The 23,079-nt window shown below is 54.2% G+C and overlaps 1 protein-coding gene across 4 annotated transcripts in view; it reads right to left on the reverse strand.

Moving 5' to 3' along the window:
- The window catches only part of LHPP (phospholysine phosphohistidine inorganic pyrophosphate phosphatase), a 127,814-nt gene extending 106,881 nt beyond the window's left edge, over nucleotides 1-20,933 (reverse strand). For 2 of the 4 annotated variants that reach the window (XR_003508836.1, XM_027528677.1), the window contains exons 1-3: nucleotides 20,740-20,932; nucleotides 3,965-4,152; nucleotides 2,308-2,461 (exon numbers count right to left, since the gene is read on the reverse strand). Coding sequence is in view for 3 of the 4 variants with exons in the window: in XM_027528677.1 (XP_027384478.1) it covers nucleotides 2,308-2,461; nucleotides 3,965-4,152; nucleotides 20,740-20,864 (467 nt within the window). In the remaining variant the exon portion in view is untranslated. Of the gene's footprint in view, nucleotides 1-2,307; nucleotides 2,462-3,964; nucleotides 4,153-20,739 lie in introns of all 4 variants that reach the window. The other 2 variants (XM_027528675.1, XM_027528674.1) reach the window with 2 other exon arrangements.
- Nucleotides 20,934-23,079: the final 2,146 nt, after the last annotated feature.

Below are 23,079 nucleotides of genomic sequence, written 5' to 3' on the forward strand. Positions count from 1 at the left end.
AACCAGTCCATCCTAAAGGAGATCAGTCCTGAATATTCATTGGAAGGACTAATGCTGAAGCTGAAGCTCTAATACTTTGGCCACCTGATGCGAAGAACTGACTCATTGGAAAAGACCCTGATGCTGAGAAAGACTGAAGACAGGAGGAGAAGGGGACAACAGAGGACGAGATGGTTAGATGGCATCACCGACTCGATGGACATGAGTTTGAGCAAAACTCTGGGAGATAATGAAGGACAAGGAAGCCTGGTATGCTGCAGTCCGTGGGTTGCAAAGAGCTGGACAGGACTTAGCAACTGAACAACAGCAACAAGAGAAACGTATCTTCTCTTTCTTTACATCTCTTTCACTTGCGTATTTTAAAAGAAGCACAGCCATGAAGAAGTATTTCTCTACTGTACAAGATGTACAATATTTCTCTTGGTACAAGATGAACGTCAGCCGACCTGAAGACTGGAGATGGGCAGGAGGTCGCGGTGGGGTCTCCGCAGCACCAGAGCTGAGGGGCCAGTGGCTCCACCAAGTGGCAGCGCATTCGGGAATGTGGGGCGAGTACCCTCAGATCTTCTGATGTTTCAAGAGAATCCAGAAATCCAGTTATTTTACGTAAAGTCTTCCAATTTTTAAAACGACCTCAAAAAAGCTTAAGATCTTGTGTGGACCCAAAACCTGCTCCAGAACGGAGCCGAAAAGTGACAGAGCTCAGGCTCTGGGAGCGCTCCTGGCCACCCCTGTGCTGACCGATGGGGTGACCATGGCCTACCTCACCTCCATGTGCCTTTATACACCCATCTGCACAATGGCAATGATGCTGCCCACAGCTCACAGTGTCGGGGTCAGAACTAAACACGGTGAACTACACAGAGGGCTTAGCAATGGCCAGCAGCCAGATAAAAAGGCCCCCTCATGTCTACTGGAATAGCCACCCCTGTTCAGCAGGCAGAGGTAGGAAGTCCCCAGTCACCAGCAGCACCTAAGCTGGGAAAGGCTACTCCAGAGACGGCCACAGAATTCCTGCCCTGCGCGTAACGCTGGGGTCGGGTTCCACAACACCCTGTGACTCTAAAACCCTAGTACTGCTTCCACGGGGGACAGAAGAAACCTGCATCGCTTTCTGGAAAGCAACTTGGCAACGCACACCAAGAACCTCAAAAAACACACCTCACCCAAAATCCCAGAAAGAGGCTGATCACAGCCTTACTCAGGGAGAAAATCAGAAACAACCTACAACTACAGAGAGCCTGTAAAAAAATTTAACAGGAATAACCTCGCTGCAGAGACGTCTACTTCTCACATGGAAGTGTTAGTCACTGAGTTATGTCTGCCTCTTTGCGACCCGTAGACTGTAGCCCTCCAGGCTCCTCTGTCCACAGGATTCTCCAGGCAAGAGTACTGGAGTGGACTGCCATTCCCTCCTCCAGGGGATCTTCCCAACCCAGGGACTGAACCTGGGGCTCCCGCATTGCAGGCGGATTCTTTACCCCCTGAGCCACAAAGGAAGCCCTATTGTATGCAAAGTGGTTCACAAAATATTCGGCGAACCACTAAAACCTCGAGGCAGAACTAGGTTGAGTTAGATACTGACGCTGTGAACACACCACGCGTAATGATTTCTGCACAGAAAACTGCTGGGAAGGACACACACAAAAATGCTGACTGCTGTTCTCTCCTGAAGTGGGACTGAAAAGGCTCTTTTCCTCTTTCCACTCATCTGTATGCAACAGTTTTTCTTCAATGAAGATGTGTTGTTCTTGGTGATAAAAGAAGTTAAGAGAAATAATCAACACAGTGTTTTGAAAGAGATGGTGAGGCCCAGGCTGCAGACTCGGATAAACATGTTGGTGACAAAATTAGAAGCTGACAGGCTGCTCCGAGACCAGAGATGTGGGGCCCAGACAAGCGCCCACAGGCCCTCAAGCCTATTTTCACTGCTCGGGCGTCCATCTCCTTGGCACAACCCATCAGCGCTGTGCTGTGTCCTGTGACAATGACGGAAACTCGGGATGGCCACCCTGATCTCCAGGGGTCTCCTCTGCAGTGACCTGCCCCTGGCCACTCCCAGCCTTGTGGTCACGGGGAAGCCTAACCAACCAGCTGAAGACCAGGTCTCTGCTCAAAAATTATCAAAAGACAGAGATGACAAAATGATGGGGAAAAAGCAAGAAAAGGAGAGGGAAGGAAGAAGGAGCCGCACTGCGTCCACCCCATGCCCACCCTTCCCAGCTTCTCTGCTGATTCCTTAACTCAGAGAGACCCACGGAGCATCGCCCAGAGTGGCCGGAAACGACTCCCCTCCAGCCGACTTACCCTTTTCCCAGTGAGAAGAGCACAGGGTTTTCCAGCTCCATGAGCACCTGGAAAGCTTTATTCATGTTTTGATAAGAAAAGCCTTCTCCGGCATCTGCAATTACGACACAGTTTGGGTTGGACGTGTCGATCTGATCAAATTCCGAGCGGACTCCTGAAAAGAGGGAGAGAAGGGTTCGATGCCTGGGTCGGGAAGATCCCCTGGAGGAGGGCATAGCAATCCACTCCAGTGTTCTTGCCTGGGAAATCCCACGGACAGAGGAGCCTAGCAGGCTACAGTCCATGGGGTCACAAAGAGTTGGACACAACTGAACGACTTAGGAATAACCACCACCACCAAAGTCTGCAAGTGACTTTGAGATGCATCAGAAAGATAAAGGTGGATAGTTGGATGGAGGGATGGGGAGATGTCTAACGAAGAAAACATGGCAAAATGTCATTGGTAAAGTCAAGGTGAAGGGCAAACAAATATTCCAAATAAAATTCTTTCAGCTTTGCTGTCTATTTGAAAATCCTCATAACAAAAAGTTGAGGAGGGGGATGTGGAATTCATCGACAATAAAACCTGAAAACGATTCAAGGTCTTGAAAAGACAGGGACACATATGCAAAACACAGATGCAAGAGTACAGGTGACGAAGGGTGCCTGGCTTCCCCCACAGCTTCTCAAGCTCCAACATCTGCCTGTTGGACTCACTGATGAACGATGTCTTCAAGGGGAACGCTGAGTTTCCCTCTCATCTCTGGTAGGTCCACCCGGACCCCTCCCTCTGCCCCTGCCCCGGGGAGGGGAGGTTTTTCTCTCTTAAATCTTTCTGTTACTTTAAGGACCTGTTCTAAAGACAGTGGCAAGGATCCCAGATCACAGAGGAAGCATTTCGAGAAAAACAGTTTCCAAAGCCTGGGCATGTCGCCCTCAACTGGCGCCAGAGCTGTGGACTCGGCCTCCAGACCTTCAGGAGCTCTCTCCATTTCTGGGAGTCCCCTACCCTGTCCAGGGGTAGAAAAGCGTGCTTGCCTCTGCCGCAGGTTTGTAAATAACAACGCCAAGCGCAGAGGAAGGAAGCAGGGAGACAACGACAGAAAAGTGTCCTGAATTCTGAAGCATGTACTGTCTCTTCTTTTTAAATATTCAGAAGGTGCCAGGTAATACTGTTCTTTCTTCTTCATTTCAGCAAAACTCCCAGCTGAGGGTCAAAGGGACTCTGTCCTTCCTTCAGACTGATGTTAGCAAGTAAACCTGTGCCATTAGCCAGCGCGTGGGGCTGGTTTTTACAAATACGGTTCCGAAACCTACAGACCTAACTTTGCATCTGTTCTATTTGTCTGTCTGTCTCTCTCTCACACACAGACACAGACCCCAGAGGCTAAAATCTTGCCCCACTTGACAATTTCCTGCCACCTTGCTCCATCCTGGATCACAGAAAACAGACTCAGAGTTTTCCTGACTCCAAGGAGCCATATGGACCCTGCCTCTGACCACCACCCACCACCACCCCGACCCCTGGGCCCAGGATGATGCCAGGATGGATGGGGCCAGGGTCCCAGCATCAAGGCCCACAGGTCTAACAAGGGCCAGGTGCTCCCTCTGTGTCCTCCCCAGCCCCCAGCTGGAAAGGGGGCGCCTTCACCCCCGCAGGGGCCCAAGGGGGGCCTACCATCGTGGACGAGCAGGTGTGGCCGCAGGCCTCGCTGCTTCAGGATCAGGCAGGCAGCAGGGGCTGGGGCGGTCACCTCGCCCTCGGAGACGTCAAAGCCCAGCCGTCGCAGCAGCCCCACCAGGTCCGCCCGCGACTTCTGCGACTCATTGGTGCAAAATCTCACCTTCAGCCGGGACCGTTTCAGCCTGCAGAGGGGAGACAGGCCGGGGAGGGGGCTGTCAGCAGGCAGCCCGGCCGCCCGGGGAGGGGCGTGGATGGGTGCTTCTTCTCCAGGGGAACAGTCCAGAGCAAGCCGGGTCTCCACGGGCTCCTGAACTGGGCCTCGACAGCCTCACCGGACCCTGGGGTTTCTGAGCTGGAGAAGACCCTTCTCATCCTCGCTGAGCTCGGCACACCTGAGACGCCCCGAGTTCCCACGTGACCTCTGCTTCTGCCTGGCTCACGGCCATGCCCTTCCACCCGGGACACACCGCCTCTTCACACGTGCTAATCCGCCCGCCTCCCGGGACCCACTCAACACCTCCCCGCACCTCACCGCACCACGCCGCTCAGCCTGGTGGAGGTCCCCTCTGAGCGTCCCAGCCACCCCTCCGGGCCCTCCCACCACAGTGAGCATCTCCACTGAGCACCTGAGCTGACCCCTGAATATCCACATTTCTCCAAAACGCAAAAGCCGGGGACCACGCCTGAAGTGTGCTGTCTCGCCGCTGTCACTGAAGACAGGTCGGCCAGACGGAGGCATCGGGTGCACGGGCAAGCTAACGGGACAGGAGCCGGGGATGCCCGCGGCGTCAGCAGCTCCGACAGCCTGTCCGGGCTCACGGGAGGCCCTGCAGCCCCACTGTACCCAGGCAGGCTCTGTGAAGGCCAAGTCACAAAAGCCGATGCCCAGAGAGAAGCCAGGGAAATAACACTGAACCCTTCTGCCAACAGCGACTGAGCACCTACTGACTGGCACACGGACACGCCGCAGTGCCCACAGGCGGGCTCTCTGACCCCGGACCCTCAGTCGGTGCGTAAGGTGGGAGACCGCACAGAGGAGGGGCGCTGGGATCAGGACGAGAGGTGACGGGAAGGACCAAAGAGGTGAGGAGACAGGACGGCCAGGCAGCGTGGGCAGGACAGGAGGCCTCCCTGGGGAGGAGACAGCTCTGGAGCTGAGACTGGAAGGGAAGCAAGGAGACAAAGGAACAGGGACCCCCAGAAGGAAGGGGGGCCCTGCAATAGCAAGGGGGCCAGCGGGCCGGCTACCTGGCCTGGTCCGGAGCACACAGGGCCCTCCCTGGATGCACTCCGGGCCATGGCGTGGGAGGGCCATGGAAGTCACCAGGCTGCAAGTCAGGAGGTTCGAGAAACCCTAGGGAAAATGTGAAGGGTCTGTCCAACGTCACCTTCTCCGACCATCTGGGTGACGCTGCCCACTCTGTCTCTAGGCTGCTTTTCTTTCTGACACTAACCCGTATCTCCAATCATCTCATGTCTGCACTTGTTCAGCGTCTCTCTCCCAGACTCGCATGCTCCATGAGGTCAGGAACGAGGTCTGATGGCGGGGCCCACGGCAGGCTCCTGACAAGCGTTTGCTGAGTGACTGAGTGATGGCAAGTCCAGATGACAGCTGATGAGAGGCACCCTGCCTTAGGACCACGCCTGCTACTTCCCCTGAGGGGGCCCCGAGCCTGCACCCCCTTCACTGCACCCCACTCGGTGGTGAAGACACGCACTCCCACGTGACGGTGAGCCTCCAGACCCCCCAGGCGCCGCAGCCGACAGGTGAGACCTGGGAAGAAACGTCAAGCCCTACTGACAACAGGGCGAACAAACGCAGACGGAGAGGCTGACAATGTCGTGCAACCAGCAGCCCAGGTGATTCAGTCCTTTCTCAGTATTTGTCTTTCCTAATCAGGGGGTTATGAATTATCAATTACGCTTAGTGGTTAATTGCCCTTCATAAAGACAGCTTTTGTATTTTTAAATTAGGCAGTTAATATATTGTAACTAATAGCATCACCTTGTATATTACGGACAGATCTTCCACAGATTGGCGCTTGGGATGTGCGATCCGCACCCAAGTTAATGGAGCAGTTGAGGGAAGAAGGCAGCGGGTGCCGGGGGACTAATTATTGCTAATGGATTACGATGTGACCTTCTCAGAACAGTGAGCAATCGGTGTGACGGTGAGATGACAGGACCTCGCAGCTGCTATTCCAAACACAGCTCCGATGCTCATGAAACACAGGTAAACAACAGAACTCACCGCAGACACTGTTCTCCACCGACACACAACGTACGTTTACTGGAGACACAGTGCTTTAAAATCAAAAGTACTCAAATGGAGAAAGCAACATGGAAACCTCTATACTGCTGCTGCTGCTGCTAAGTTGCTTCAGTCGTGTCCGACTCTGTGTGACCCCATAGACTACCATATGTAAACCAGATAGCCAGCGGGAATTTGCTGTATGACCCAGGGAGCTCAAACTGGGCTCTGTGACCACCTAGAGGGGTGGGGTGGGGTGGGAGGGAGGTAGAAGAGGGAGGGGACATATGTACACCTGTGGCTGACTCATGCTGTTGGATGGCAGAAACCAACACGATATTGTAAAGTAATTATCCTCCAATTAAAAATAAAATAAAATTACTAGTTTTCGGACTGAATCAGCCCCTGGACAGCAGTGGGCAATGCTCAGGAAGGCCCCTCACCACGGGTCTATCCATTCATGTCCCTGACCACACACTCTTTTCGCTTTCTGGCATGAGCCCCAAGTCGTCTCTTTATTTTCCTTAATTACTAAAAGTAAAAAAGTACTGGTTGGATGGATGCATACATGCTCGGTCCTGTCTGACTCTTTGCAACCCTTCGGACTGTAGCCTGCCAGGCTCCTCTGTCCGTGGGATTCTCCAGGCAAGAATACCTGCGTGGGTTGCCATTTTCTCCTCCAGGGGATCTTCCCGACCCAGGGATCGAACCATCATCTCCTGTGTCTTCTGCATTGTAGGTAGATTTTTCTTTTTCTACCACTGAACCATCAAAGAAGCCCTAAAGCATTATTCATTATTATTATAAAAAATAGTAAAGGATGAATACATTACATTCAGCTTTGCCTTGGGGGTCGGTATCTGTGATCCGATGTCATCCTCACCCCTTGAGGGCAGAGCCCCCTTTGGACACCCTGTGTCCCCCACATGCACCCCCAGGGCCAGGAGCCTGGAGCACACAAGGCATTAAGCACCTGCCAAATTGAGTCTGTGAGCTATGGAGACGAGAACCAGGAGCCTGTCCCAGGGATGAGAAAACAGGAGCTCCGGGAGGCAGAGACCCGAGAAGGTCACACAGCGTGTGAGCCGCTCTTGGCTCAACTGTGTCCCGCCCCTCATCTCGTAGGCTGACCCCCTCGGGAGGGAAATGAAGGTTAGGAGAGGATGAAAGGGTGGGGCCGGGACAGGACAGAATCACAGCCAGAGATGCCAGGGATCCCTCTGTGACCACAGAGAGGAGGCCATGTCGGGGCACAGTTGAAGGGGGCCGCCTAGCAAGCCGAGAAGAGGGCTCCCCTCAAAAAACCCACCCTAGGGCACCTCGATCTCGGACACCCAGACTTCAGGACTAGGGGCAGATAAACCTCTGTCACTGAGCCCCCCAGCTTGTGGTACTCTGTTCCGGCAGACTAAGACAGTGGAGGAACCAAAGCCTTGGCGTCTCTTGGAGGGGTCACTGCTTAATATCAGATTCAGCCTTGAACGGCCTGGAACACATGAACCCAATGTCAGGAGAGAGGGAGCCAGGAGTGGCTTCAGGGCTGTGGCAGAGCCTGCCATGGGCCTCCCAAGGGCAGCGAGCCCCAGGGACGTCGGCATTGGGCTGGGCCCAGCTCCAGGACAGGCCAGGCCTTCCCGTCCCCCAACACCCTGGAACCCTGGGGACAGAGGGCGTACCGCAGGGCCCTGGCAGCCAGAGCAGGGCTCCGGCCGGACGTCCCCTCTGAGACCGCGGCCACGTTCTCAGTCCCCTGTGCCTCCCTGGACCCCTCCCGGAGCAGGTGGGGACTTGCCCCTACTTCCCGTGGGCGCACCGGCTCTTTGAACTGACCTTTACCTCCTCCCGGAGGCTGGGACAAGCTCTGAGTGACAGCGTCGCATGATGCCATTACTGAGCATCACATGAGCGGGTCCCTTGCAAATCACCTTGGACCTCACACATCTGCTAGCTGTCGGCATCTGCCAGGGGCGCTCACCCGAAAATAATGGAAACCCTCTCATTATCGCTCAGGAGCAGGTAGAGTGCTGGGACGATTACTGGACATCCTGGCTGACCTTGGCACAGCTCCACCACCTCGTGCCCTCTGGGCTCACCACAGAAGAGCTGGACAGGGGCAAGGAGGCTGCCCTGGGGAAGGCCCCTCCAAGCTCAGTCCCCACCCCGCCCCAGCCACCTCTCAACATCATCTGACCCCAAAGGCCCTCACGTCACCCTGAGTCTTTGCCATCACCCTGAGTCTTTGCCATCACCCACTCCCTATGGTAAATCCTACGTATCCTTCAGAGCCTGGTTCGTTTGTCCCTTCCTCCAGGAAGGCCCCCCAGACTTCTGTCCCCTCCCAGGCAGAGTCTGTCCCACTTGGCTTTCGCAGCTCTTGAAACATGGCAGTGCTTTTCTGTGAGAAGCACTTAAGTAATCCAAATTCTAATGGAACAAAGTCATTCTAGCACCCAGAGAACCTCGGGAGGGCTCACTGCCAATCCTGCCCGTGCGGAGCACTGCTTCAGCGTCTGTTAGGGTTAGGGTTAGGGAGAGAACAGTGGACCCTCGTGAGTCCAGATGGGTAGACAGTAGGATGAGACGCAGGGCAACTCGTGCCTTCCTGCAGCCACAGGACAAATGAACATGAAAGACGCTCTAATACTGAGCGGGAGGCCAGGAGGTCAAGGAGCAACCGGGAGGTGTTCCAGGGCCTGATGACTATGGGCTGTGGCACCTCCACAAGCTATTTCTTCTCCCTGGGGCTCAGTTTCTTCATCCGGAAGATGGGATGATAACAGCCTCACGTGCTGAAGCTACAGGGAAATCTTCGAGGCGCCGGCTTGGGCCTGGCCCACGGTCAAAGCTCGCTCAGTGTGTGCGGAGAACGCCGGCCAGTAAGTGGCTAGCAGACAGGCTCCCGATCTCGTTCCCTGCCCCCGCTCCCTGCCCCCACTGCCCAGAGCAGGCAGGGCCTGCCCCCACCATGCTCCAGCCGCCCCATCACCAAGCAGAGAGGCCCCTGCTGCTGGCAGGCCCTCCCGTCTGCTGCTGCTACACCTGGGCCTCCCAGGAGCAAGGGCTGGGTCCTACTGACGGGGGTGGGGTGAGGTGGGTCTGAAAGGCCAGGCTGATGGTGATGCCAAACCTTATTACCACCCCGAGGAGAGGGACCCCTCACAGGATGGTGAAGGAGAGGAGGCCTCAAGCTGGGTGGGCTCCTGAGCGGGTAGGGAAGGCTGCAGGCTGGCAGGTCGAACTTGAAGCGACAAACGAGGGTAGAGGATGGTGACATCTCCCGACCACAGAGAAAGCAGGGTCCATGTCCTTTAATTTACATGCCCCTAGGCTGGTCTTCATGGAACAACAGATTGGTTCCAATCGGGAAAGGAGTACATCCAGGCTGTATATTGTCTCCCTGCTTATTTAACTTATATGCAGAGTACATCATGAGAAACGTTGGGCTGGATGAAGTACAAGCTGGAATCAAGATTGCCAAGAGAAATATCAATAACCTCAGATATGCAGATGACACCACCCTTATGACAGAAAGCGAAGAAGAACTAAAAGGCCTCTTGATGAAAATGAAAGAGGAGAGTGAAAAAGTTGGTTTAAAGCTCAACATTCAGAAAATGAAGATCATGGCATCCAGCCCCATCACTTCATGGCAAATAGATGGGGAAACAGTGGAAACAGTGACTGACTTTATTTTTCTGGGCTCCAAAATCACTGCAGATGGTGATTGCAGCCATGAAATTAGAAGATGCTTACTCCTTGGAAGGAAAGTTATGACCAACCTAGACACCATATTAAAAAGCAAAGACATTAATTTGTCAACAAAGGTCCTCCTAGTCAAGGCCATGGTTTTTCCAGTAGTCATGTATGGATGTGAAAGTTGGACTATAAAGAAAGCTGAGTGCCCAAGAATTGATGCTTTTGAACTGTGGTGTTGGAGAAGACTCTTGAAAGTCCCTTGGACTGCAAGGAGATCCAACCAGTCCATCCTAAAGGAGATCAGTCCTGGGTGTTCATTGGAAGGACTGATGTTGAAGCTGAAACTCCAATACTTTGGCCACCTGATGCCAAAAACTGACTCATTTGAAAAGACCCTGATGCTGGGAAAGATTGAGGGCAGGAGAAGAGGACGACAGAGGATGAAATGGTTGGATGGCATCACAGACTCGATGGACATGGGTATGGGTGGACTCCGGGAGCTGGTGGCGGACAGAGAGGCCTGGCGTGCTGCGGTTCATGGGGTTGCAAAGAGTCGGACACGACTGAGCCACTGAACTGAACTGAACTGGGCTGGTCTTCACAAGAGCTGTGTGAGGTCCACAGGCCCACCCCGGGCTGAAGTCTCTGCCAGGGACCATCTCCACATCCAGTGGCCTGGAGCGCTGACGTGAGACAGGAGAAACACACCAGGAGGGGATGGAAGGAGGGGAGGGGAAGAGCATGTTCCCCACATTCCCGCCTCCCTGACCCACACTGCCTGCTCTGCGCCCCCACCCCGGGGGCCACAACTCAACTCTCCACCACTACCTGGTGGAGAGAAGCCCCTCTTTCCATCAAAAATGGCCACAGCTGCAGATAAATGAATCTTTGTGGTTCCGGTTTCCAAGAGAAGGAAAGGACCCCCGCAGCACCCTGGGGGGCAGTCAGTATGAACTGAAACCCGGGCAGCAGCGCCCAGTGGAGATCCTCAGAGAACAGGATTCCCGGTTGCCCAATCTCCCGGCCTCCAGATCTTTGTTACGTGGCGGGGCTCCACGGCAGCGCCAGCCACTGTCTGACATTGAGATCTGTGGCTGCTTCCCTTTTGGAAAGCCACAGAGACGGACTGCACACGTTGGGAAAATTGAAATGTGCAAAGGGCCTATTTGTTCTAAGGACTTGCTATTTTATCATAGGGTCACGTGGGAGCCCATGCGCAGAGCAGGGGCAGTCCTGCAGCAGAGAAATACAGTCATTTAAAAAAAAAAAGAAAGGAAAGGAGGGAGGCGGCGGGGAGAGGGAGAAAGAGAAAGGATGAGGGAGGGAAGAAGGAAGGAAGAAGAAGGAAAAAAATAAAAATACCATCATTCTCACACATCAAGGGGCAGCCACGTTGATTCTGGGAGGAACCCGGCCCAGCTCCCCATGTGCCCAGATGAACGGGCAGGAGCTCGGTGTCAGGGAGCACCAACAGAAGGGCTTTTGCCACTTGAGAAGGGGGTCTGGCTTCCCGGCTGAGGTCTGGCAGCTGCACCGTGCACAAGCCCTGCGCCAGGCACCCCTGGGCCAGACTCCGGGGTCTGAAATCCAGCCATGAAATGGGGTAGCGCCCAGCCTCCCAGCTCTTCGGGGGGGAGGGGCACAGGGGGCCCAAGAGGAGCCCTAGCATGTGCTGACGTCACCAGGGCCCTGAACACTGGGCTGCCGGAAGCCTTTGCCAGCAGCACCAGCTGGGCCTGCTGCACCTCCCGCTTCTTTCCACCAGAGCAGACCTTCCGGCCAGCCTGCGACGGCCCACTGCGGGGTCCGGGGAGGTCCCTGCCCACTCTCCATCTGGCCCTCTGCTGGGCACAGTGTGTCGTCAAGAGTCCAGGCAAGAAACGGGAGTCCAAAGTCTGGACGGAGAGGAGAGAACACAAGCGGTGACGCACGCAGGTGGCCCTGGCTGAGGCTCAGTGTGGACCAGCCAGCCAGTGACCTCAGAGGGACGGGGAGAAGGAGGGGGACAGTCAAATAGAAACGTCGGGCAGGCCCAGAGCCAGGGTCCTTACGAAACATGCGGCACACCTTCCCCACCCGGGGCCGCCCCCTCTGCCATCCAGTGAGTTCTCGCTCTGACTTGCCTGAGCCTCTGAACTCTGATCAGAGAGCCACACCAAGCTCACAGCATCACTTTACTAGTTAGATAAACGAAATTTGGAATCAGATGCACAGGAATCCACAAACCAGAGGAGACTTGGAGACTGTCCAGTTTGGTGGTTCCTTTCACAGAGGGGGAGACCGAGGCCCAGAGGGACACGAGGCGCTTAAAAGACACGTTTTCAGGAGCCAAGGGATCTGTGGACCACTCCCCAGCTTTGGAAGGTCAGCTGCCAGTCTGTTCTCCCCTGATGTGGTCACTGGCTGGTCATGGGCTGGGCACTGCAGGGGACAGAGGCCGGGTATTCTTGGGGTGAGGGGGCCTCAGCTTGGGAAGCAGACACACCCACAGCACCTCCACCACCCTGTCCCTGTGTGAGACCAAGGCTTGTCACCTAACCCTCTCCGACCTCAGTTTCCACCTCTGTAAAATGGGGCACTAGCAGAAGCTACTTGACAGGACTGTTCTGAAGCACGTTGCAAATGCTCCGTGAATGACGATGGTGGTAACAAAGACAACCACACCTCCGGCAGGCCCAGGGCTGGGTGCTGGGGACATTCAAGCCCTCGAGGCAGGCAAATGGACAGGAAGCCAGATGCTCAGGGCACCTGGGACAGCAGATGGAGACAGCAGGTGAGCTGAGGCAACCGATAAAAAAGAGGGCAAAGTTCAACCAGCGAAGGCGGGGGTGTGGGGGGAACCGAGGCTGGCTGTCCTGCCAGACGTCCCTGGGACACTCAGGATGGACAGCCCCAAGGGCAGTTACAACAGCTTCCAGGAGATGAAACGGATGCACAGAAAGCCTAAGGAACTTGCCGAAGACCACATTACAGCCACAGCTTTGGGCTGGGAGTCGGACCCAGGTCCCTGCCCGCCAGAGCAAACTCCTATCTTCTTGCGGGGTGTGGCACCTGCCTCGGAAGGGGTGCTGACCCCCGCTCTCTGAGCAAGTCCCAGCCCGCCCCCGACCCTGCCTCCATTCAGGCACCGAGTGGGACTGTTCACAACCAGGAAGCACCTCTGGCTTGTGAAGATTAAAACTGTAGACATTATGCAACAAGCACTGGGCCTGGGAGGGGGTCACTGTGCACTCACCCCCCAACTGGGGGCCCCCAGCTCTGAAGTCAGCCCCTGACATCAGCAGCATGGCGACGGGGCATTCCAGACAAACGCCCCTTGTCCAAAGTCCAGGCTGACTCAGCAGAGCTGTTTCTGGCTCTGAACTCAGAACAAGCGGCCCGAAACTCTGAGGGCCTCAAGAGCCCCTCTGGCAGGCGCTGGGCCACACCTGGGGGATGGGGCGAGGGGACACAGGGAGCCACTTCTGGTTGGCTGCGTCTGTGGGGTCTGATGGAGCGAGGTGGGGGCGGAGCTGACCATCAAGGAAGCCGAGCTTCAGACAAGCTCCCTGGCCCTGATCCTCGGGCATTAAGGCCTAAGGGGCGGGTCCTGACTTTCACAGGGTCACGGGGCTTGTGTGCACATTTGGAAGCAGCAGCCGCGGGTCTGTGAGTCCCGGGTGGCGATTGCTTTATGAGGCTGCTCGGCCAAGGCGGGCCCTGGTTCCTTCCGCTGCCGCAAAAAGGCTGGGCCGAGGGGGCCCCACAGCTGTGCTTTAGTGCCCGAGACAGGATGCAGTAAATGCCCCCCTCCCTGCCTTTCACATGCAGATGCCTCTGGGGCTCCCTTTGTGCGGGGGCAGCCCCCGCTGTGCCACGCCCTGCCTCTGAATGGCTCCCCTTGGGGAGCCCAACTGCCCAAGAATGGACTCCAATAAATGGCCTGCTGAGGGGACCCAGGCTGGTTACAGATGTCCCGGGACCACGCCCACCACAAGCCCCGGGGCAGTAAGCGGGCCCCACCTGGCCCACCTGGTGGCTCCAGGAGGCCTGGACCGCCTGCTCTCCCATCTGGGATGCTACCGGCCCAGAGGACAGGTCCAGAGCCCGGCTTACATGTCACCGGCTCCACGTGGACGGGCTCCCCAACCTCGGCTCAGTCTCTCTCCCCCTGACACTCACCTTCTGGGTGCTGTTTATGCTGCTCTCCCCATACTGGATGGTCAGCCCTGCTGGGGGCAGGGACTTCCATCTGCCCCACTCCCTGCCCCTGTCCCAGTGCCTCCGGCTGTGTTTCTAACAGGAAAGAATGTGAAAGTGAAAGTGTGGGTCGCTCAGTTGCTTCTGACTCTTTGTGACCCTATGGGCTGCCCACCAGGCTCCTCTGTCCATGGCATTCTCCAGGCAAGAATACTGGAGTGGGTAGCCTTTCCTGTCTCCAGGGGATTTTTCCCATCCCAGGGATCGAACCTGGGTTTCCTGCATTCCAGGCAGATTGTTTACCATCTGAGTCACTGGGGAAGCCTAGTATGAAGAAAAGTGAGAAGTGAAAGTCGCTCAGTCGTGTCCAGCTCTTTGCGACCTCATGGACTATACAGTCCATGGAATTCTCCAGGCCAGAATACTGCAGCGGGTAGCCTTTCCCTTCTCCAGGGGATCTTCCCAACTCAGGGATCAAACCCACATCTCCTGCATTGCAGGCGGAATCTTCACCAGCTGAGCCACCAAAAGCACTTGACAAATATGTGAACAAGTGCATCTTTGATGAGAAGCCGTGAAGTACTGCAGGGAAAACTGGGGCTTGAAGTCTGGTGGACGGGGCTTCAGGGGTGCAGAGGAGGTAGTCCCGGCTCAATGACTTTTCCCATTTGTGCCAGTTTCTGAAACTCTCTGAGCCTCAGGCTCTGCTTTGAAATGGGCTGGTTGTGAAGGTAGCTTGTGCGGTCAAACATCTACCTGGGACATCGCAGGCCTCCCGTCCATCACCAGTGATGCTATTACTGTGGTCCATACTGTCTTAAAAGGACTTCCCCGGTGGCTCAGTGGTAAAGAATCTGCCTGCCAAGGCAGGAGACTCAGGTTCCATCCCATGGCAACCCACTCCAGTATTCTTGCCTGGAGAATCTCACGGACAGAGGAGCCTGGCAGGCTAAAGTCCATGGGGATGCAAAGAGTCGGACACGACTTAGCGATTAAACAACAGCAGCATCTTAAAAAGCAGAGTTGATATTCCCCATGTGCTCTGTATCCCCCAAAAGGTGGGAATTTTTTCAAAAGCTGAGGACACCTGTCACCACGGACAGCTAGGAAGAGGAGTGGCGAGTCGCCTCCCCGGCTCCAGGGTTTCCAGAACAGAAGAAGGTGCTGTTTGGGCACCCATGGCGATAGGGAGCCGTCATGGAGGCAAACACCCCCAGGGTCCCGGGAACCCCATCATCGCTGCGGCTCTGCTCTCACCCCAGGAACTTCCTCTGAGCTCCCTGCGACTTCAAAGCCAGCCTCGCATATCAAGGAGCCCAGAGAGGGCAGGGTGTGGCTGCAAAGGAACTACAAAAAGTGATGCAAGCCCAGCGGTCTCCACCGAGGCCAGCAAGGCAGGGCCCGCCCGCCAGGAGAGCCTATTCCTGGCTCAGCCACTATGGAGGGAAAAGTGAAAGTGAAAGTGAAGTCGTGTCTGACTGTAACCCCGTGGACTGTAGCCCACCAGGCTCCTCCTTCCATGGGATTCTACAGGCAAGAATACTGGAATGGGTTGCCGTTTCCTTCTCCAGGGGATCTTCCCCACCCAGGGATCGAACCCAGGTCTCCCGCATTGCAGGCAGACGCTTTAACCTCTGGGCCACCAGGGAAGCATGTCCAAAGTCTGACATCCCCAGGGACACTCCAGGAGCAGGCAGATTTTACTAGTGAGGGGATCCACACACACTCACCGCCAGGAGGGTCTGGACACGGGGCTCCAGCGGCACCCACAGGAGGGCAGGGGCCACTCCCTTGGGCCTGAATGTGATCAGTTGGCCATGGGAGGCCTGGGCCTGAGTGGAGGGGCCTAGTCTTTAGAGAGAAAAGGATCTTGAGCCAGAGGATACTGCGGTGTGGGGTAGGAGGGCCCTGGTTCTGTGGATGCTGGGCTGCTAAGGGGCTGCTCAGGGGAAAATCCACCCGAAGTCTATGTAACTGGGAGCATGGGGCTGAGGTGGGCGGAGGGAGAGAAGGGGGTCACATAGGTCCCTTGGGAAGGCCCTGGTGGGTGGGGAAGAGTTGTGAGGACATGGTGTGGTCTTATGCCAGGGAGCCCCAGGGTGGTTCAGATCTCCAGGCCTCCTTCTCCGGGCCCCTGGGCAGCATGATAGTCAATCACCAGAAACGATCCCGCGCTCTATGGGGAAGGCACTTCTCCCCTCTCAGCTGGGATGCATTTGAGGACTATTGGTATAGCCTGCTATTATATGCCTGCTAGATTGATACAGTGTTGCTGCTACCAGAGACACTCCAGTTAGATAAATCAGTTGAATTAAAGCAGACCAAGACAAAATGAGGCTTCACTGGTGGCTCAGACTGTAAAGCGTCTGACTGCAATGTGGGAGACTCAGGTTTGATCCCTGGGTCGAGAAGATCCCCTGAAGAAGGAAATGGCAACCCACTCCAGTACCCTTGCCTGGAAAATCCCATGGATGGAGGAGCCTGGGGGGCTACAGTCCATGGGGTCGCAAAGAGTCAGACACAACTGAACGACTTCACTTTTCCTTTCTTTTAAGACAAAAACCTCCCGGGGGCTGTCAGGGGGGACACCAGTCCACAAACCATCTGTGGTTAATGAAGCAGGGATCATCCCCCTTAGAGTCACACCCAGGGGTGTGGGCAGACTGTGGGACAGCGTGTCGGGGGAGCATCACCTGGGGAGGCTGCTGGAGAGAAGACCCCCACCCTTTTTCAATACCCATGTCTCCCTCAAAGGACTCTACGCTCAGGTCCAGCACAGAGGGTAGGAGTGGGGCGGACCTACGTTCCCATGATCCCAAGGCCATCCCAGTGGAGACCTGGTGAGCCCTGGGCCAGCCCTGGGCCGCAGTGGCTTCAGTTGACCAAGGGAGATAACAGCCGCCTCCCAGCAGCAGGGGATGGAGCAACATGGATACCCAGCACAGAGGAAGTGCTCCCTGAGGGGTCCCTGGAGCCACACTGGCCCAGGAAGGGTGCACCCCAGACCAATGCTACTGACTGGAAAGCAAGGGCTCACAATCAGCCCAACCTCCTCCAAGGCCATTGCTGAAGCCACTCTGTGCTCCTCCGCAGAAGGTAGACGGACGGGACTGAGGCTCTGTCCATATCCTTGATCTCCTTTATGTCTCCGGTTTCTAGAAGCAAAAATGACCTTGCGAAGATGCCAAGGACTCACAAACCCACGTGTTTGTGAGGAACGGAGCCGTGAGGACGCTCACATACACCACTTTGGGAAATGACCCGACAGCATCTTCTAGCGACGATTATAGGCCTATCTCAGGATCGGCAAGTCCACCCCTGGGTCTGTGCCCAGCAGAAACGCAACCATGCATTCACCAAAGACATGTTCTAGAATGTTTGTGGCAGCACTATTGAAAATAACTGAAAATGGGAAACTCCACCCCCCTCAGGAGAAGAGATGAGTATTTTACTTTAATGTAAAGATGCTTTTAAGTGGTCCTGATTTTAAAATAATTAAAAGCACATACAATAGGAATTCCTATATGAACATGGGAAGTGAGATTTAAATGGCACACTCCTGGGGTCTACCGTGAGCCAGACACTGCGTCAAGAGCCGTCATGGCACCTGCCTGCACCCCACTCTGGCCCCTCTCCATCTCATCAGCACCATCTCAGCATCTCATTGGTGCTGCAGTGCAACACCAGAGCCCTTCTTCACTTCATCTTCTCCCTGGACCCCACGATATCCCATACATCCAGTGGGCCAAGGTCCCATTGGTCCTGCTCCCAAAAGGTCTCTTGAGTTCCCCTGCTTCTTATCATCTCCACCCACTAGCCCATGCCCCTTCCTGTCTCCCTGGACCACACAAGGATCTTGCAGCTGGCTGCTCCCTGTTTCCTCTGGAGCCCTGCCGTCTGCCCCACTGACAGCTATTTCTGCACTTTGCAGACAGAGATCTTCTTAAAAGAGTTGGCGGGGGTAGGGGTGGGGGTAGGGAAATGTGGCATTTTTTCCAGCTTTATTGAGACAAAATTCAGAAAATACTCCTTTTTTGGTATCCTGAATAGGAAACTACATCCACATGGTCAAAAACATGTAAAAATGTTTATATACCAAGTTATACCGAGTTATAAATGTTTATATACCAAGTTAGCCAGGGAAGAGTCTTGTTCCCACACCTTCCCACAACCACCCTAGCTTTTCACACAGTGAAGTTCTTCCCTCCAGCTTCTTTATGCAAACACACCAGCAGGAATTCATGCTTGCATTCCTACCTTTTCCACCCAAAAGACAGTCAGAGCATGCACCGTTTACATGGGACGCCTACACGGCGGGGTGCTCATTCTTTTTTATACAGCACAGAACTTCACTGATAGGCTGAGACTGCAACACTCCCCTTGTGATGGACAATTGAGACGTTTCTAGTCTTCTGCTATCTCACAAGGCACTACCACAAACGCCCTCTCACCTATGTCATTTTTCACGTATGAGGCAGATGCTAACAGGTAACGCCAAATGCGTCTTCCACAAGCAATGTAAGATAAGAGTCTAGATTTTGAGGCAGAGCTAGAAAGTTCTTCTCCCACTCCCAGATTTCAAAGGGAATCTCTCCTGTTTTCATTTGGTACTTGTATAAAACTAAACTGTTAGTTGCTCAGTTGTGTCCGACTCTTTGCAACCCCATGGTCTGTAGCCTGCCAGGACCTGCCTGTAGTCTGCCAGGCAAGAATATCAGAATGGGTTGCCGTTTCCTTCTCCAGGGTATCGTCCTGACCCAGGGATTGAAGCTGGGCCTCCTGCACTGCAGGCAGATTCTTCACCATCTGAGCCACCAGGGAACCTGGTACTTATATACTTTCACTTTTTATATTTTAATTTCTTTAAAACATAAATCAGATTCCATGACACTCCTGCCTAAAATCTTCAGTGACTTTTCCCTGCATTCCTCAGGATGGAATCCAAACAGCTCTGCCCGACTCTCAAGGCCCGCTGTAGCCTGGCCCTGCCACTCTCCAGTCCTCGCGCGCTCTCCAGTTCTGTGAAGGGGAACCTGCCAAGCTCTCTTCCTCAGGTTTTGAAGCCACTGTTCCCCCCAGCTGGAAGGCACTTCCTCCTTCCCTTCACCACGATGGACCCTCTAACTTTCTGGTTCTGAGACGCCAATGGCAATTACAAAGCCCGGGGTCCAGCGGTGCCACAGCAGTCCTGGCGGTGCCCTCGGTGCACGTGACTAATGGGCAAGATGCCCTCCTACCGTCTAAGAAGACGCTCAGTGCAGTCCAACCGAATCATAATGCCGGCCACAAGTAATTTAAAGTTTTCTGGTAACCACAATAACAAAGATCAAAAGAAGCAGGTGGAATTATTAAATATATTTTATTTAGCCTAACGTATTCAAATTACTATCATTTCAAACATGTAACCAATACAAAATGATATAATAAACTTTTTACACTTTTCTCAGTAAGTCTTTTTCTCACTTATATGCAAAGTATATCATGAGAAATGCTGGGCTGGATGACGCACAAGCTGGAATCAAGATTGCCGGAAGAGAAATCAATACATCAGATATGCAGATGATACCACACTTAACGGCAGAAAGCGAAGAAGAATTAAAGAGCCTCTTGATGAAAGTAAAAGAGGAGAGTGAAAAAGTTGGCTTAAAACTCAACATTCAGAAAACTAAGATCATGGCATCCAGTCCCATCACTTCATGGCAAATAGATGGGGAAACAGTAGAAACAGTGACAGACTTTATTTTGGGGGCTCCAAAATCACTGCAGATGCTGACTGCAGCCATGATATTAAGACACTTCCTCCTTGGAAGAAAAGTTATGATCAACCTAGACATCATATTAAAAAGCAGAGACATTACTTTGCCAACAAAGGTCTGTCTAGTCAAAGCTATGGTTTTTCCAGTAGTCATGTATGGATGTGAGAGTTGGACTATAAAGAAAGCTGAGCGCCAAAGAATTGATGCTTTTGAACTGTGGTGTTGGAGAAGACTCTTGAGAATCCCTTGGACTGCAAGGAGATCCAACCAGTCCATCCTAAAGGAAATCAGTCCTGAATATTCATTGGAAGGACTGATGCTGAAGCCGAAACTCCAATACTTTGGCCACCTGATTGGAAGAAGTGACTCATCGAAAAAGACCCTGATGCTGGGAAAGACTGAAGGCAGGAGGAGAAGGGGACGACAGAGGATGAGACGGCTGGATGGCATCACCGACTCAATGGACATGTTTGGGTAAACTCCGGGAGTTGGTGATAGATAGGGAGGCCTGGTGTGCTGCAGTCCATGGGGTCGCAAAGAGTCGGACACGAGTGAGCGACTGAACTGAACACTAAGTCTTTAAATCCGCTGTGGACTACACACTTAAGCATATCCTAACTCCTCAGACTAGCCCCATTCCAAGGACTCAGCAGCAAGCAGCAAGGAGCTGCCCTGCTGGACAGTGGAGGAACTCTAACCAGCAGAGCCCCATGATCGCCCAGGTGTGCCGGACCCCTGGCGCAATCCGGTCCTGGGTCCCGGGGGCCGGCCCTCTGCTTACCCCGCGGGGCGGGGCCAGAGCAGCAGCAGGAGCCCCGCCCCGTCCCCCGCCCGCCCCGGGCCGGAGGCCCTCGGGACCCCGCTGAGCGCAGCGCCCGGCGCCCACTCACCTCGCCACCGCCTCCACGGAGCCGGCGATCGCCGCGCCGCCGCCTTCACCACCGTCGTATAAGACGCCAGAGATGTCCAGCAGCACCCCGCGCACGCCCGCCAGCCGCTCGCCCCACGCGGCCATCGCGGCCTGCCCCCGCTGCAGCTAGGGCCTCGCGACCCAACCGGCGGCGAACGCTGCCGCCGCGGTGGCCGCGCAAGGGCTCCTGGGAAGTGTAGTCCCAATCCCCGCGGGGTGGGGCGGGGCGGGGCCGGGGCTGGAGGGCGGGGCGCGGTGGGGCGGGGCTCGAAGGGCGGGGTGGGGCGGGGCTCGAGGGGCGGGCGGGGCTGGGTGAGGGGCGGGGCTGGGGCTGGGACTGGAGGGGCGGGGCTGGGGCTGGGACTGGAGGGGCGGGGCGGGGCGGGGCGGGGCGGGGCGGGGCGGGGCGGGGCGGGGCGGGGCGAGGAACAAAGCCAGGAAGACAGGTGCGCTTTTTCCGCACTCCCCGAAATGAGAGCCTTTTGACTGGAGATCCGTGGACACAGATCAGGAAGAGCGGGAAAACAACCCGCCCTGGGAAATAGCCAACCCTCCCCTCCTACCCTGAGAATTAGAGCAAGGCCAGTTGGGACTACAAGGAGGCACCTATATAAAAGTAACAAAAATGAATGAGAACAGGGAAAGACTCTCGTTGATATTCCCATCCTCTGGCCGGACCGCAGTTCTAAAAGCAATGGCGATACTTGGATGCTCTGACCGGATAATCCTGCACCCCTGAGAAACAGTGGTAAGGAAGTGAACCTAAAGGCATGTCTGCAGTATGAGCTGTGATGCCAAAACAAGCTGGAAGACAGGGACTAGAATTGCTCAAGAAGTAAGATGGTTGCTGAAAGAAATACTGTGCCATCAAAAAGGAAGGCTGGGTTACAACATGGAACATGCTTGTGTTATAACATTATATAAAAAGCAGAATGCAAAACTGAATGTAGGGACTTCCCTGGTGGCCCAGTGGTAAAGAATCTGCCTTGCAAGGCGTGGGACACAAGTTCGATCTCTGGTTGGGGAGCTGATTCCCACATTCTGGGGAGCAGCTAATCCCGTTTACCACGATGAGAGTTTGTGCACCCCCTCCGTGTGGAAGGATCTTTCATGACACAATGAAGATGTCACATGCTGCAACTAAGATCCAATAGAGCCAAAGTAATTAATTAATAAAAAAACACCAATGTAGACCCCTGCCTGCAAAAATAAGGATGCATAGGAATAAGGCTGAGAAGGAAATGGGAATATTGCAAGATGTTTGCCCAGTGAGATTTTTGGATGAATTTTTACATTCTATTTAATGTTACATCATTTTTGTAGTAAGTTGACAGAAAAGGGGAAGAGTTTCCTTGACCACTCCTCTGACCAAGTGTTTAAACTGAAACTTGAAAGAATTTGACTTCTCTTGGCCTGAGTTAGCTTTCAGGTTTCAAAAGAAGACCATATTCCGATGGCCACTTTGTTTCAGTCTCTGGAGTTACAGAGAGGATGAAGAATTCATCAGAATATTAGAACTTGGACCCAGTTCAGTGAGTCGTGCATGTCATGTTGGTAAGTTTACTGAGGAAACTGTAGTCTACTGACCTTACAGGAAAAATAGGAATATCCTTCCTGCTCTTTGGGAATTCACATTCTGATTGAGGGAAAAATGAATATGAGACCTTGGGCTTCCCTCATAGCTCAGTTGGTAAGGAATCTGCCTGCGATGTAGGAGACCCCGGTTAGATTCCTGGGGTGGGAAGATCCACTGGAGAAGGGATAGGCTACCCACTCTAGTATTCTTGGGCTTCCATTGTAACTCAGCTGCTAAAGAATCCACCTGCAATGCAGGAGACCTGGGTTTGATCCCTTGGTTGGGAAGATCCCCTGGAGAAGGGAAAGGCTACCCACTGCCATATTCTGGCCTGGAGAATTCCATGCACTATACAGTCCATGGGATCACAGAGAGTTGGACACGACTGAGCGACTTTCACTTTCACTTTTCACTTTCATGGTTCTTAGTTGCAGACAGTGTTCACACAGGGCATTAAGGAGCTTACAGATTTCCAAGGGAACTGGGGAACCAAGCTCAAGCACTGCACAGCAGAGAGCTATGCAGCTCTGAGAAATGCCCAATCACTTGGCTCTTAAGATGACAGGGACTATGGGGAACACAGGTATACCTGTGGCAGATTCATTTCGATATTTGGCAAAACTAATACAATATTGTAAAGTTTAAAAAAAAAAAAGATGACAGGGACTGACAGTACTGCTCCCAAAGAACCAAACCTGTGCACTTTTCCCTCAGAAGGTTCTCTCTTTTCATCTGTTGGCTCCA

This window comes from Bos indicus x Bos taurus, chromosome 26, assembly GCF_003369695.1.
Source record: "Bos indicus x Bos taurus breed Angus x Brahman F1 hybrid chromosome 26, Bos_hybrid_MaternalHap_v2.0, whole genome shotgun sequence".
In the NCBI taxonomy this organism is placed as follows: Eukaryota; Metazoa; Chordata; class Mammalia; order Artiodactyla; family Bovidae; genus Bos; species Bos indicus x Bos taurus.